Source organism: Artemia sp. Qi Xiang Cuo, chromosome 4 (assembly GCF_049724085.1).
Source record: "Artemia sp. Qi Xiang Cuo chromosome 4, ASM4972408v1, whole genome shotgun sequence".
NCBI lineage: Eukaryota > Metazoa > Arthropoda > Branchiopoda > Anostraca > Artemiidae > Artemia > Artemia sp. Qi Xiang Cuo.
The window spans coordinates 36508531-36526192 of NC_142797.1; the positions used below are offsets into that span (position 1 = coordinate 36508531).

The 17662-nt window shown below is 36.8% G+C and overlaps 1 protein-coding gene across 2 annotated transcripts in view; it reads right to left on the bottom strand.

Annotated features, from left to right (window-relative positions):
- Positions 1–17662, bottom strand: part of LOC148953067 (uncharacterized) — a 70698-nt gene that overhangs the window by 5413 nt on the left and 47623 nt on the right. For both annotated transcript variants that reach the window (XM_089088274.1, XM_089088276.1), the window contains exons 7-8: positions 5692–5815; positions 654–778 (exon numbers count right to left, since the gene is read on the bottom strand). In XM_089088274.1, coding sequence (XP_088944400.1) covers positions 654–778; positions 5692–5815 — 249 coding nt within the window. The remainder of the gene's footprint in view (positions 1–653; positions 779–5691; positions 5816–17662) is intronic.

Here is a 17662-nt window from a genome sequence, read left to right on the forward strand (position 1 = left end):
AATTGGCTAAAAAACACTTTTAGCGATCTATTAAGTTTTCAGTTAAACCTAAATGACACTTCAGTTAGAAAGAGCCCAAAGGAGTGCAGACCGAAGACAAGAAGGTTGGACGGTGACAATGTTGTGGCCTATTATAAGCATGCAAAGGTTAGTATCATTTATCACTGCTCCCCAGAGACAGAGATATAGACAAAATGTATGCAATACAGACACTAACTTCCCGTTCTGTTACGTTACCTCAATAGCAAACCCAGCGTTAATCCACTTATTTCAAATAAAATTCTAGATGGACGGATGGTGTCCAACTTTTCCCTTTGCACTGCCATCCCTCCCAAATTAAGGCTCTGGATCCGTGCCTTCCCTAAGAGGAAAAATATAACTGAGAAAGGAAGGATATCACCTTTTTTAGTACCCGAATAGTTTGTTATATGGTTGAATTTACAGCTTACTGATTTCGAATTAGAATGCTAGAAATGCCATTTTTCTACTTCCTCTGCAGTCCGGATACCAAATGTTATATATTAACTCAACAACCAAACACTGATAACTAGAAGATTATTAGGACTTTGAATCTTAACACGGAGATCCTAAAGGCTAAGGCTAAGGAGTTCATAAAAAATACGTGGTATGCTTTAGCTGCAAAACAAACTTACACAAGATGCTTTAATGCAATAAGATGGGGTAGAACTGGAAGCAAATGACGAGCAAAACGCTCGGTGTACGTTGCTTTGATGCCTTTCAGTGTTAAGGACTCGAACTTCTTACAGCTCATACTGACCTAAAAAAATTTGCAACAGTGAAATATATTGACTTAATTTTGACAACAAAAGATTTTATTATTCAGCGTTAAAAACGTCTTTTTCCTTTAATCCTTATTTTCGGGGAGGTCCCGTTGGATATATTAAGTTAAGAGTCAGTGCCATGTTCAGAATTTTCATTCGCTAGCTGAGTGTCGTTCAAATTTTTCGGTTGCTTATACTATTCATACTGTTTTTGAACATAAAAGAAAAAAACAAAAATGGAATTCATTAACTTGAATTTCAAAAGGATTGCTTCATGTTGCACAAACAGTCATGGCAGAAAAACTTGTCTTGAGTTATTAACTTTGTGCTTATATTATCAGATAATACTTTCAAATCAAATTTTATAGACTTCTACTTCAATCGAGTAAGCTACTGCTCAATTGAGAGAACAGCCTCAGCACAGTTTGGCTCAAAAGTACAGAATTAACTGGAAAGGAGAGCATGAGTACTTGTATTTACTTAAGTCATATACGGTATATAGCTTACCCAAACGTATTAGATTATCAGCGTTGCATACAGAAATGCGTTACACCTAACAGTAAAAGGCCTAATACGGCGCACTCCTCCACAACCCAATTTTTTTTTTGTCTAAATAACGGCGCGATCCTCCACAACCAATTTTTTTTTTTGTCTAAATAACCTCCTCTAGCCCTTCTTATGAATTCTCAAGAACAAATTGCGTTTGTGCCCCGTCGATGTGTTTCAAGGACAGGGTTCGAGTTCCTAAGTTTGACCAAATGGGGGAGTAAGGAAAAATTATCTTCAAGGCCAAGAATTTCAATGAAAAATAGAACCAATTATTTGTTAGTAGAGGCGAGGAAGAAGGGTGGGTATAGGAACTTGGAAACACGTTTCCATGCATTAATTTTCATTTTGGAACACTAACTGAACGCTTCGTTGATGTTGGACGAATTGCTTGAGGTCACTTGAAGCGTAACACTGGGTTTTGGTGTCAGTGGTTTTGGTGTCACGGCTTTTGGTGTTGATCCTATACGTATCCTTTACTGGACTACAGCTACCACTGCTACCATGATTTAATGAACTGAATTCAAATATGACACTAGTTTTTGGCAAAAAGCTCAAATTTTTATGATACGGGAAAAACAAATTATTAATTTTAAACCATTGTTTTTATTCTAAAGACAATAAACGAGAAAAAACAAAAAACAAAAAAAAAACAAAAAAAAACAACACAGAAATCATTTTAGAAACTAGACTGAATACATTGTGACATGTTAGTCGTAAAAACTTAATAATGTAAGAACAACTACTTGATACTTCGGAAGCTTCTTTTGCGTGATACTTTTGAATGCATTCTTTTGGAACATTCTCTTTTCGAATTCCTGCAGTAATCTGCCATAATATGAGTGTCCTATCTTTCTTCTCCATTGTCTTTATCTCTCCGTGAATTCCTTAATTCCTTCACCCTGTTTTTCACTAGTTGGAAAACAGTTCAAGTGGCATAGTAGATAGTGCACTTTAATGCTCATATTACAATCAAGATCTTTGAAACTTTGCGGCTGTTTTTTCTGTTACCCAAAAAATTGTTTAGGACTTCAAACAATGATACCCAAGCCTTTTTCTCAGCCTCATTCCTGTAGTATACAAAGGCATGATCTTTCGTGAGTTGTTATTTGCGGACCATAAAACATCCCACCTTTAATCTTTTCTGTGGTAACATGAGGCGTCTTTCTTCCTATATATGCAAAGCATGATCCAATTTTATTTAGGGGCTTTAGAAATAGCTTGCTTAGGCCCAGCTTAATATGCAGTGGAGGGAGGATGATAGTCAATCATGCAACTAAAAGTTCATTAATAATATTCGTGTTTCCAAGAATCATATTTTTATCTATGAGACCACTCCCTTTTCACCCAGTCGTTTTTTTTTTTTTTTTTTTTTTTCGTCTCTGCTGTCTCTACAAAGACACAAGAAACAAGGGAATTTTGCGTAGCCACTTTGCTGTCCAAGAAGAACATCGGCCATCTTTAAGTCCACACAAAACACCCACTGATGTTCAGAACACTTCATTTTTTCCGAAACTAAGACCACAGTGCCATATTCTTCTTTCATTTTTTTCGAGTAAGCAATTAGTATGAATCCAAATTTGCTGCCATTGTGTAAGAGAATACAATTCAGAATTCTATTGGAACTATCAAAGAATAAGCGCCATTCATTCGGAATTTTTTTAGAATACCCATTTTTCTAAAAGGCCTTTAATGTCTTATCCCGGTCAACAAGTTTGACACCTAACTACCCAAGGTAGGCTTTCTTTACAAAGTTAAAAATAGGTTTCCTGTTTCCTTGAAAAGTGTACTCTCTGCACACGTAGCATAACAAATCGGGATAATTGACACAGCTTCTTCTATTCGAATCGTAACTCATTTTTGCAATTTTAAACCAGAGTCACAATAAAAGCACATCAAGATATAATACTGTTAAAAAACTTTTACAAAAACTTTATCCTGATCAAAAATATTACTACCGAGACACATAACCCTCCTGGTGAGGATTCTCCAACTAAGCAATTTCAGTGTCACTCCTCCCTCCATTATCAAGATAAAATGCAAGAACTATTTATTATATCGTTTTACATCATTTATATATAACTAATTTAATAGTAAACTTAGTTATGGATGCTAATGCTATATTTCAAAAAGTATAGCTGACACAGTAAAACTAATATTATATTTGGACTTAGTTAATCCTTTATATTTGGGCAAGTTTGTCCTTTTTGATTTGAAAATTTTTACACTCTAGCGTCGTTTGTGAACACAACAACTTCAACCACTGCCCTTCAATCTCTATTCCAGCAGCTAAAATAATAGTCGAATTTAGAGATTTGTAATTTTCTTTTTATCTATCTCACAAAGATGATTCATTAAAAAAAAAGAAAAGAAAAATCTCATTTTCCATGGAGTGTATAAAGAAATATATGAATATCAAAGGTGCTGAAAGAAAAAATTTGACGTCAGAACAAGAACAAAAGAAAGTAATGGAAAAGGAATGTTTTTTGCTTCTTTTTTGGACCATATAATCATAATGTCGTCGGTTTTAAAGAACTGATTTTTGTTTTATTTTGTATTAATTCGTAATGTTCGATAGCAAAATACCACGGCATCAAAGGGGCGTCAAAAAAAAAAGAAAAAAAATCCCGTTGGCCAATTCTTTTAGAAGACATCAGTGGCTGCAGGGTATGGAAACATAATCTTAGATTCAAAGTTCAGTTTTAAACTGCATACTAAAAGTATTGCTATACTGAAGTAGCACCATGACAATAGAGAGTGGCGGGTACAAGTTTTTTTCGTAGGCCATCTACCAAATGCTATTTTTCTAATTTGTTAACATAGCTACTTTACTTACTGCACCGTTTTCCTTTAAGCGGCGATCAAATGTCTGTGAAGCTAGAATCCCATGTCTAGACATGTGTTTGGCCAGAAATTAAGGTCTAGACAACTACCATTCACAAGTAAAATTTTGTGCTTGGCTAGACAAGTTACAGCTAAGCATCCAGTTCCAGAATCTAGAACTCAAAGTCTAGGATTTTCGATTGACATTAATTTTTGTTTTCTCATTAATTGTTTGTTTTTTTCATTTTAGGCAAATATACAACACCAGACACAGTAGTGAAGCCCACTAAGGCAACTTTTTGAATTACAATTTGGATTGCAATGGACTACAAAGACAGGGATTACAATTTTGAAACTTTTGCCCGCATAAGCTGTCTTGATTGGCTAGAAATGAGAACTGTAATCCATTTGAAACTAAATTTGTAGTTTTAGCCACTGAATTCTTCTTGGGAACGGTAGTTGCCTAGACATTGATTTCTGGCCAGACACGTGTCTAGACATGAGATTCTAGCTAGACGCGCATATGCACGCCGCTTTAATAAAATGTTTGCAATGAATTTCAAGAATTTACGTGAGCAATCAATTTATAAAGGATTTAGTTTAGCAAAATTTTGACAAAATTCTAGCATAGTGGCTTTTCGATGTATCAGAAAGTATTGAGCTAGGAACTTCCCAAAAAGATTTGTCTGCTTCTCTTGGACTGTAAGTTGTTTGGCACACTGGTTTCAACGACTTGAGCTGGATTCTAAACCAAATCAGAATTTTATTCTAAGTTAGAACTGTTCTAATAGGTTCTGTCGAACAAAACAATTAGAGAGGGGGGCCGATCTTCTGAGGTAAAACACCTTCGCAGACTCGTATTCGGGCTATAGTCAGTTGTGAAAGAATTTCGTCACCAGGCTCAGCCTTTTTACAACTAAATTCAAAGTCAGTGTTCTGGACGAGGGGAAGGACACAGGAGGGAATCTGAAATTACATTTTCAGACTACATTCGATCGGACTACACCCTGCGTCCAAAGATTTTCCCCTCTTTTCACAAAAATTTCGAAAGGAATTACAGTAGCTATTGTCACACTAATTTGGTTGTAGGCATCTTCCCAAAAGCTTTATTGGCATAATGTCACCCTAAGTATGATTACCATAGAAAATAAATACAAGCTTCTTAGGGGTAGGTCTTGGGTAGTTGCACCAAAATGCTTCTTATAGAGTTAGCCCCTACATAACAAAATATTATTATCTTTGGAATTAGAGTGAGATTTTAATGTATCTTACTATTATTCTCCTCCCTTGCCAAACTCTGAATTCGAGCAAGCAGATTTACTCTTTACTAAGTGTAAATTAATGTGTAGACCTAGAGATTTATTTTCAAATGAAAAATTAAGCACGTCTTGGACAAACAGTTATACCGTAATTAAAATTAACAACATAATTGAATTGGGAAAATATAACTGTTACAGGACAAACTCGACAAGAAAGTAAGGAAAGAATTAAAATTTTATAACAGAGACTTGTAAGGACTCTATTATTTATAGGTACTTACTTCTCTAAAGAAACTGGCGTCGTATATAACCAAGTTTTGAAGGGTTAAGTGACGAAGATTTCGTAAATGTGCAAGGTCCCGACAAACGAATGAGAGCTCCACACTGCTGCATATACTACAGCAACTGCAAAAGGAAATTTGAACATCTTTAGAAATTATTGTCAAACCAGGATACTCACCAATAAAAACCAAATCTCAAAAGAAACGTATTTTGAAAAAAAAAAAAACATACGTACTTATATATATGAAAAGAATAGACTTTTCATAATCATTATAAATATATAAAGTTCATAAATTTTTAAGGTACCCATACAAAAATATTAATTTGGTTAATTAAAAAAAAAAAAAAAAAAAAAAAACGTTCCAAGTAGGTAGTACGATCTTGAGGAAAATTATCCCAAAAAATTCAAAACGTCTTATAGAGTCCCGTAAAGAGGAATCAGCCGTTAAAAAAAGAAAGAAAAATAATATTTTACCTAGAAGGACGGCCATGAATACATTTCTTTAGAATCGCTGCGCTAAGCCAGTGGCTATGACAATTTAAGAGAAAATCCGAGTTCTAGTGCCCTTATTAAGAAAAGAAAGATCAACAATCCACTGTTTGTTTTTGATTAACTTGTGTCCCAAAAAACGACTTTGGTCCGACCAGGACTAAAATACAGTAAAATAAAATTCTGAGATAGCCTGTCACTTTACAACTACCAGAAACCGTCGTATAAAACTCCGAGTTTCTAAGTATATACGGTCCCAAGGTGGCACATTCCTTCCTTAAAAACACAAAAAAAAGTATACATGAAATGAAGGGGTATTACAGACAGTTACTGCTTTAATTAAACACGCTGAATTATCCAGAGACTTTATTTATTTGTGAACGGTTTACAAAACTGCCTGGATAATTATAACCTGATATTTACTTTTTGAACAGCCAAACCCCCATTTCCACCTGAACTTCACCTAAGTTCCAGAAGAGCGTACCTCACTAGTACGTTGTAGCAGAGAACTAGTTAGGCAAACCAAGTGCTAAGTGCTTTTAGGGAAGACAAAAAAAAATAGTTGGCTAGCTACCCAAATATGTCTACGATAAGTAATAAAAAAAATAAAAATTGAAAACATACATTTTACGAATCCTGAAAAGGTTGGCAATTTGCCAACTAGAGTAAAGCTAGCCTTTCGAAAACAACAATGTCTGAAGAAACAAAAGGATCATTGGGTTTTTCAGTTTGAAAAACCACGAATCCACTGCTCTAATTCCACAGATTGGAAATCTTTAAATGACTCTAGTCAGAACAAGGTGCAACATTCCTACCTTTCTGCTACCAAGTTGAGATTGGGAAGAACTGAAGATGCCACGGATCAAATTTGCTCCTCCAGTCATACAGTAAAATCCTTGCCTTGTTCCTATTCAAAAAAGATGCACTATGCCTACCTTTCTGGTAAAAAACAAACTGGTTAGGAAGGGGGTTTGAAGGGATTAGAGGTCAACTGATGCCTCCAATCATATAGGAAAATCATAAGGACACACATAAATAACACAGGAGAGCTTAAGGCCAAAATCCAAGACAGCAGAAGTTGCTGAATCAACTGGCGATAGATTGTAGCAATGCATAAAAAAGTTGTGATTTGAAAAATGTTTCATCGATATGCGTATGATTGATCGATCGAGATAAACCACTTTCGTGGTAGTTTGCTGGGAAAGTGATCGAAAACTCAAAAGTACCAGGAATCGCTAAAAATCTGTTAGATCAACAGCAAAAGAGACTTTGCCAACAAAATTGTATTCCAGGCTTGAAATTTCACAGTTCGGGGCATCCCTGGCTTTTCAAACTTTGAAGCCTAGAAGCCATTGGCCTAGGGAAGGGGGGGGGGGGCAGGAGAGGGCAGATGCCCCCCCCCCCTACAACTTCAAATTTACACTAGCTATTAACGAAAACTTTTAATATGTTGGAATTTTTCTGTTGGATGTTACCTGGTAGATGGTTGAGAAAGCTTAAAATAAACAGAATTTTCCAAAAATCGTTTCCAATATCAATATTTACGTTTCGATAGTAGTATTGATGTTTGGTCCGATACATAGACAGGAGCCTGGCCCACGATCGCCAGGTTTTGACTCTTTTATTTCTCCAGGAATTGATTCAAGCGATAAGAAGTTGCTGAGCATGCCGAAGCAAAGGTAACCCATTCAATACCATCCTTGAAAAAGACAATTATAAATAGTCCGCCACTTTTCCACCTGGATGCCTCTCTATCCAAGTGGTCAAGAGTGCCTAACCTGGGCCACCCATGTACTGGTTCGGCGGTCTCTGGCTTACGTTTGGCTGTCTGACAAAAGAAACAGAAAAGAGGTCAGGGGAAAATTAAAACTTTTTTTTTCAGCTATAGAATTAAGAAAGAATATAGTCAGTATAAAAAACTACGAAATGAATTTCAGTAAGGTTAAAAAAACTAAAGAATATTAATTTCATATTAAAAATTGACTGATCAACACCAAAAATAGGCCGTTCCGCTAACCTTGGTGTTCCACTTGTCAGTGGTTGCAGTTTCATTTCAACTTCTGTCTTTGAGGCACTATCCGTGTCGTCAGTTAGCGCAAAGTCTCTTGCTCCAGTCTTCTTCAGAAAGTAAACCTTAAGTTCTTCAGCTTCTACTTTTTTGATAATGATAATATAGTGAGTAGGATTCCCTTTCTTGTTCTTCAGCTCACCCAGAATGTAATCACTAGCCTTGACTTTCTCAGTGTCAAATTGGAAGTTGGTGGTAGGGGGCTAGTCTTCAACGTCCATACTGGAGTCTGAAGGGTTGTTGTATACATGATCATCTAGGTCAAAATCGTAACTCCAACCGTAACTATTGTTACGAGAAATATGCCTTTTGCTGTTTAGCCTTTTTACTTCTCTGAATTTCTTCCTTTCCAGGACTAGGGCTTTCTTGGCAGATACGGCTTTTATCTCAGCAGTAATGCGTTCTTTCACGAGGGTGTCAGTGAGCACTTCTGGCTTTTTCATATTTTTTTTTCCTGGTGAGTTTTCGTGTAGAGCCTTTTGGAAAGGGGTTTACATCGACGATCTCTTTTAACAAATCATCTGCTGACCTTTGTTTCTTATTTAGAGACAGAACCTGTGCTGCGTCTATTTCGGGGTCTATGTTAAAGAAGGAGTCTAAATGTCACACAGGACACGCTGAGCATAGAAACTTCCCTGGTAAGTGCTTCACTAGATGTGGTAGGCATTCTATCTGATACATATGAAGAGAGTAACTCATAATCATTGAAGGCATCTCTGTTGGTGGGGGAGAGAGTGAAAGCCTTTGGACATGCGTTCAGAGAGTGAAAGCCTTTGGATATGCGTTCCCCAGCAACTCAGCGAAGTTATGCACTGATATAGTTTTTACACTTATGGACAGTCATAAAACTTGCGGCTTCCTGGTTGTGATAGGCCTCAAGGCGCCCCATGACTATCCTTTCTAGAGGCTGAAGTTTGTGAGTAGTGTGGGGAGGGACAGTTAGAAGTACAACACCATTTTGTTTATCTAGACTGAGTAATTCAATGGTGTATCAGCTGATCTGATTGTCAGTTTTCAGAAGTTCAGGTGACTGTTTGGAGAGTTTGACCTGGTTGATAAAATGCTGTAAGTAAAGTAAAGAATGAAAGGCAGTTATCCAGCCAGAAGTGTTTTCTGAGCCGATCACGATGGTTCCTGGTAAAGCTCCCTTGAGTAACATTTCCGGACACTGTTTTCCTAGGGAAATAAGTAGAGGAGGGACTGTGTTCCCAATGCATTAACGCCAGCACTAATCGTGGTCAGCAGACTTCTTTCTGCTGAAGTGACCTTCTCTACTTACTTCTGGCCTTAAAGCAATTGCCCGTCATAAGCTTGTACCTTCTGGCGTTCTTACTGACAGAGCTTTAAGGCAATCCATAAAACCAGGGTACCAATCTTTACCTGCAATTCCTCCATTGTCTCCACTACCTTTGCATTTCCTGTTATCCGGTACCTTTATACTCTTAATAATGGAATAAGTATATGCAAATTTACGTGCTTCTAGGGGAGTACAGTCGAAATGAATATCAGCTGTCGTTTTCAAGTAAGTTTTTAGTTCTTTTTCCTGTTCCTCTGTAAATATTTATAATGTGTTGTGATAGGGTGTAAAGAAACTCAGGTCCAGACTTTATAGGGAGATATTCAGCTTCTCAACTTTTTTTTATCTAGTCTTGCAGCATTCCTCTACGGACACCCATGGCACTTGTAAAGAATTCGTCTGACTTTTTGTCAACTAAGACAGAAAAAACTTCTGTTTTCTTTTCTTCTGGATCTGGTCTGACAAGATTAAATAACGCCAGAATTAATCAATTTTTTGGTTTTGAGCTTGCCTTCAGCCTTTAAATATGCTGTTTACACAGCTTTTACAAGCTGGCCCACTTTCAGACACCTTAGTACGGCAAGCCGAACCTACCCCGGGTATTGTGGTCAGACGTGGGAGTTCGCCATCCCACGGGATGAGAAAATACTAACAGCAAACCGGTGGAGATAGCACGTCTCGGAAGCTGACAAAAGACAGGGAAATAATAAGAGAATACAACGTGAGCCTACTTTTCTAGTGTTCGTAATTAGGCGTAGGCCTTCAGACAAAAATTGAACAAGATTCCAGATTAAGCATGGGCACTGTTCTGTTTTTCTGAAGAAACAGAAAAAAAATGAACAGGGCTTGAATAAAACAGAACAGAAACACAACAGGTCAACAAAAAACAGAAGACCTGTTACTGTTTCTGATCTGTTTTTTGGTAAAAACAGGAAACAGCTGTTGTTAATAAAAAAAAACAGCTGTTTAAACAGCTGTTTTTGATAAAAAACTACACGTGCCATGGGTAGCGCTTTTCTGTGGCGGTAACACTTTTGAGAAAACTTAGTACTCTTGGAGCATTTTTTCCACAAAAAAGAGCAGTTTTTCTAATATAGGGGCGAAAAATTGTCTGCGCACATAAATATTGCTTTCATTTTTTTCTTTATGGTTATTTTTTTTCCATTTTCCTATTCCAAAAATATACTTTTATGTTTATAATACATGCTAGTTATTCGAGACATTTGGAAAAAAAAAATTCAGCATGAAATTACGCAGTCAGCTCAAAGTCATTAGTATTTAAGCAGAGCATATAGTTGATTGGGGAGGATAAAATTTTCCCCTCCAGACCATGCTTCCCCCCCCCCACTCTCTCCTGATGTGTGGAAGTCATCTTCAACAAAAGTAAGAAAGAAGAAAAATGCGCGGGAGAATGACAATTCTTACTGTCAATTAAATTTTTTTTTGTTACCTTGCAGCTTAAAGCAGCCTTTTAAGATTAATTATTTTCAAGCCAATTTGTGTGGAAATTTTTCCAATAATACCCCTCAAATAAACCCCTATGCCTTCCCAAGGCCAGAAAAAAATTTGCACTCTACTGAAAAAATATAAACGTTTTTACTTTTATAACTTTAATAAATCAAATAATATAAAAATTTTGATTACCAAATAATAGCATATGTATATTAAACTGACAATGCACATTAATTTCTATTTTTTCAGTAAAATGAAAATTTTGTTCTGGCCCTGGGAAGGCATAGGGGCTTTGCGCCCAACTTATGTTAATTTCTGCTCGTTTTGAGTTTGACTCGGTTATTTATTGTAATTTCTGTTCGTTTTGGTGTTTCATTTATTTATCGATGCCGATTTGTGGTAGTTTCACGCTTGGTAGATTCTTTGATTTTATTTTTGCTCATTTTTTATTTAATGGAGTTCTTTACTTTTTTTGAAAAACTTATTTGGTGGAAAAAGTTTTTTAATTAATTTCTGTTCCTTTTACGAGATTTGTTTAATTCGTTTAATTTAATTCGTAATTCGTTTAATTTCTGCTCGTGTATTGACATAGTCTTTTCAGGGAAAAAGAAAATAATACTTTAAATCTTTTCGTTTTTTAAGACTATAGTTTGGCCTGCTATTTGTAAGCTGGAGAAAAATTTTCAGCAATTTTTAACAACCTACACACTTTTAAAAATCTGGACACAAATAGTACTATTTGATTTCATACCTCCTCTAGTTGATTGAAATGGAAAACTTGATACCATTTGCAAAAAAAATCAGTTTACTTTCTTTGATAGTTTGGATACACTTACGCTATTTTGATTTGGTTAAATTTCAAGAGCAGAAGCAGCCCCAAAAGTTTGAATATAATACCCTCAGTTGTTCTTGGGATACTGATGAGAAGCCTAATTGGGAATTGGCATTATCACAGTGCATTTTGATTTTATCTAAAGGCAGCATTTAGCTTTTAAACATAATGGGCAAATGGGAGGGTGGGCAGGGAGGGTGGGAGTGGAAGGAGGATTAGCTGCCCTCCAATCACTTTCGACTATTAAAAAGGGCATCTTTTGATGCCCTTTTGAAAGTCACCTTTTGAAAGGGAAAATTTGAAAGTCACCGAGAGGAGAGGAGGTGGGAATTTAATAAAAAAAAAAAAAAAAATAGCAATTTCTGTAAAAAAAAAAAAAGGGCATCAGCCCGTTCTATTTTCAATTAAATGAGTACTTTTTGGAGTTACCACTACAACTCCTTCGATAAAAACTACCCTGGTCTAAACAACAACAACAACAAAAATTACAAATTTTGCCCAAATCACCCTTTACCATGAAAATGTCCAGCTTTACAATCGCTGTCGACTATTAAAAAAGGAACTAGGCCTTCGATTTCCAATCGAATGAGCCTTTTTGGAAACGACAAAGCTTACTATAAACACGTTATATGCCCACAGGGCATAAATTACAACCCTTACCCTAAGGTCTGTTAGGGTGGTTGTCATCCTCTAACACCGAATTTCCAGAACTTTCAACTACGTTAAACAAAATGGCTATCTCAACTTTTGATTGGATGTGTTTCGGGAAATGGTGGGCGTGGAAGGGGTGTCAGTCTCCTTCCAATCACTATCGACTATTAAAAAGGGTACAAGCCACTCCAATTTCCAATTGAATGATCTCTTTTCGAAGTTTCTACGACAACTTCTTCGATACGAAGTTGCCTGCTCTAAAGGAAAAATTTATTAAATAATACATTGTGCCAACATCGTTCTTATATGCCCCCAGGGCATAACTTAAAACCCTTGCCCTGAGGGTTATGGGGGAGTGTTCCTCGTCTTTACTTAGTCCCCGTTTCTTGTCTCGTTCTCGAGTGTCCCCATTCTTTACTTAGGCAGCGCGATTGCGCTGCCTATGATTTATGCACCAACTTTCTATATAAACCTTATATGCCCCAGGGTATAACTTACAACCCTTGCACTGAGGGCTATGATGGGGCTATCATCCTAAAACACCTAATTTCTAGAACATTCAACTACGTTGAACAAAATGGATATCTCAAAATTTTAATTGGATGTGTTTTGGAAAATGGTGGGCGTGAGAGGGGCATTAGTCACTATCCAATCACTTTCAACTATCAAAAAAGGCACTAGCCCTTTTCAATTCCCAATTGAAAGAGCCCTTTTGAACTTTCTGCGACAACGCTTTCAATAAAAACTTTATATGCCCCCAGGGCATATATTACAACCCTTGCACTGAGGGCTCTGAGGGGGTTATCATCCTAAAAGACCTAATTTCCAGAACTTTTAACTACGTTGAACAAAATGGATATCTCAAAATTTTGATTGGATGTTTTTGGAGAAATGGTGGGCGTGAGAGGGGCGTAAGTCGCAATCCAATCACTTGCAACTATTAAAAAAGGCACTAGCCCTTTCAATTCCCAATTGAATGAGCCCTTTTGAAGTTTCTACGACAACGCTTTCAATAAAAACTTTATATGCCCCCAGGGCATAACACAACCCTTGCCCTGAGGGCTGTGGGGGGGGGGGGGGGTGTCATCCTTAAAGACCTAATTTCCAAAACTTTCAACTACGTTGAATAAAATGGCTATCTAAAAATTTTGATTGGATGTGTTTGGGGAAAAGGTGGGCTTGAGAGGAGGGTTAGTTGCCCTCAAATCTCTTTCGACTATTAAAAGAGTACTAGCCCTTTGAATTTTAAATCAAAAGAAGTCTTTTTCAAGTTTCTACGAAAAAGATTTCAATAAAAAACCTTAAATGCCCCAAGGCATAACTTAGTCCCTTGCCCTGAAGGTTATGGGAGAGTGTCCTCCTCAAAAACATTTTTTCTATCTAGAAATAAACTACGCTTAAAAAACGGGATATCTCAAATTTTTGTTTGTATGGTTTTGGGGGATTGTGGGGGGTGGGGGTGGGGCTAGTTGCCCTCCAATCACTTTCGATTATTAAAGAGGGCACTCAAAATTTTGAGATAGCCATTTTGTTCAGCGTAGTTGATTTCTAGATAGAAAATATGTTTTGAGGAGGACACTCTCCCATAATACTTTATTTCCAATAGAATGAGCCTGTTTTGCAGTTTCTACGACAACACCTTCTATAAAAAAAACCTTATCTGCCCCCAGGGCATAACTTAAAACCCTTGCCCTGAGGGTTGTGGGGGAGTGTCATCCTCAAAAACACATTTTCTATATCTGGAAATCAACTACGCTGAACAAAATGGCTATCTCAAAATTTTTATTGGATGTCTGGGGGGTCGATGGGTGTGGGGGGAGGGCCTAGTTGCCCTCCAATCACTTTCGACTACTAAAAACGGCACTAGAACTCTCGGTTTCCAATCAAATGAGCCCCTTTTGAAGTTTCTACAACAACCCTTTTCATATGAAGTGCCCTGCTCTAAAGGAAAAAAATAATAAATGATGCATTGTGCCATCATCGTTCTTATGTGCCCCCAGGGCATAACTTAAAACCTTCGCCCCGAGGGTTGTAATACGAAGTTTTGAAAAAAAAAAAAAACAATGTGCCCACATCGTTCTTTACTTAGGCAGCGCTATCGCGCAGCCTATGATTAGAAATAAGGAATGGTCGTATGTCTACTCTTCTTATTCTATATTTCACTAATTCATTATCCTCTGTGTCACTTGCTTTGCTATTGGGAGCTTTCTTTAGGGCCGCCGCCGGACTTGATATATATTTTTTTTTAGTTGGTTTGGGTTTGTTATTTACTGCACCAGCCGCCTACTTTATTTTTGTGCACATCAATTATATCCTTCCTTTTAAGATGGTATATTAATGTCGTGGTAGAGACTCCCTTAGCCTTTAGAGACACTTTGCAGAAATTATCCCTGATACTTTCTGTGATTCCTTTTTCAAATGGGATATCCAGAGAGATAGCTTAGAACTTTTAGTTAGAACATCCAAGTCGTCATCAGAAGATGACATCATGCTTTTCTTAGCACAAAGGTTGATTTTAGGATTTTTTACAAAGTTAGAAGCACCTTCCAGTAGCCTACTATTTTAAAAATTGCACCTCCACCCAAATATCTGACCTTTTTCACCTCACTGGCATAACTAGGGGGAAAGGGACCAATTTCCTCCTAAGCTGTTTTGTTGGCACAATAAGCCAAAGAATATGTCTGCTTATAAAAGCAAAATGACATATCCCAACTACGGTTTCATAACAACTTAGACCATTTGAAGCACAATATTAATTTTTACGGGAATTAGATTGTCTATAATTGGTATTTATGAGACTGATAAATCAAATAATTCACCGCTTAGTGTTAATTTTTTGAATTTCTTTTGCCGTATGGTAAAAAATACTATGTTCACCAGAAGATTGGTATCCTACTGAATGAGAAAAGTATATCAGCATTTTATAAGAATTTGTCCCTTCCAGAAAATGAGCTAGTTTCAACTCTAGACTTTTCCTTGAAAGGATTTCTATTGATTTTAGAGATGATTTTAGTAACATGAGAAAAAGTATTTTTGGCTATCTTGTTATGTTGATGTAATAAAGATTTGCTAGCAAAAAATTATATTTCTACTGGACAATACTTCAATACATTTACATTGCTCTCTGACTAAGCATTTAAGAGAATTTTACAAATAAATAATCAGTATTTATCATGCATAGGTCAGAACGGTAATCGTAGCAGGTCTATGTTTTTTAGCAGCATAAATTCCATAAAAACAGTTAGATTAAAGTTCTCGCGGCTAAAGGTGCAAATTATTTCCCATGTAATGTAGGAGACAGAGGCCCTACCACTAGAACCAGGATACACAGTAATAAGTGATTTGTGTGTATCCTGCTTCTCCTGGACAGTAGTTGTGCAACTTTCCTGCTCAATTGATGGAATAATATACTGTAAGCAATATGTCGTTTTAGTGGAAATAAACTGCACCTTTACCGTCTTAACATTCAGAGGCGGATCTAAAGTAAAATATCTGGTGAGGTCTAATGTGACAAGGCTACCAATGAGGAAAATCTTGGGGGGACTCAATGTGACAAAGGTACAAATAATTGACTAAATTGACAAATTTATTCTAAACAAAGGAGTGAAAAAAAAAAGTAAGGGTGTAGGAAAAAATCTTGGAGGGGGGAGCCGGGTCCTACCTGGATTCACCACTGCTAACACTTACGCAAGTACCTACAATTATCTGACTCCTAGTCCCTAATTCTGCTTAGCTGAAACAATCAAGCAGCACTATTTGATACGCTTGACAGACTGAGTTCCATCATTTTACTTACGTTCCAATTCTAGAAATCGTATGAGAGGTAACCACGCTTCTGCACAAATTCAAATTATGTTTTAAAAATCATTTTGCAAGTTCAAAATTCTCAAATATCTCATTCTCGTATCACTTTAATAAAATCAGAAACAGAAGAAAAACAGGTAGGAAAAAAAACAGATACAGGCCGAAATCCCTATCATAAAAAAAAAACAAAACAGAACCGGTAAATTTAAAACAGGTCATCTGTTTCGTTTCTGTTTCTGTTTTTTTGCATAAACAGAACAGAAACATATACTTTAAAAACAGAACAGAAACAGAAAACAGAAACAGTGCCCATGCTTATTCCAGATTTAATCACCATAGAACGTGATCCAATGTGATATTTTTGATAAAAGTATTAATCAAGGCCAGAGATTTTAAAAACAGGCACTGCCATCTGTCAGAGCTTTTATACTCCACCAGAAGTCCTAATAGGTTTTTTATATTGACATCATCTGCTTTGGCTAGACGTGGGCCGGTCTCCCAATACCAATTTTAGTGTTTAATTTTGCCCAACTGTAAACTTTCGAATTGAATTCTTAGAACAAGAAGCTGTTATCTAACCGTAATGTGATTTGTGTCAAATCGCTATTATGGTATTTATGTCTTCTGGAAATGGGAAGTAGGATAGTGGATATATTATATTACAGTATTGTAAGAAAAGTAGAACGTGGAAAATGCTAAAAGGCCAAGTTTTGGCGAAATATAGAATGACAAGTTTCTAAAGACCTATATTCAAAGGACCTCGGGAAGCATTAATAAGCCCCCCTCCATCGTAGAATCGGCTGCCCCCCTCTAGACAAGATGCTGCCTACGCCCATGCTAGAAGCGTAGGACTGTAAGAGACAGCGGTATAACATTCAGCTACCGTTCTGTTAAGAACTTAGTGGTAGGGGAAAGGATATAGTTGGATGGGTCACGGACCCACTTTGTGCTATCGATCATACAAACTGAAGGCCCTTGCGCAATTTTGGCTCAAACAAGGTGTCGGACGCATAGCTTTCTATTTAAAAGTTGACACTGAGGGGGGGGGGGGGCGTGAATACACTTTGGCTCTTAAATCATACATTGAAAATCCCGGAGGAATTCCGATTCAAAAATACTGCGGCGTGCCTACCTTTCTGCTAAAAAGTAGCAGTGGGAGTGTGGGGTTTCCAAAGGGCTAAAATCCATCTTTATAGCTCTGGTACATTGAAATTTTCAGTGTGTTAATCGGATACACATTGAAAAAATTGGCAGGGAGAAGAAGGATGATGAAAGGGTCATCAACCTTTGTGCCTCAAATTTTGCTATTTTAAAAATGTTTGCATTACTACGGTTAAAAAAAGTGCCAAATACATATATTCCTAATAGAAAGTTGG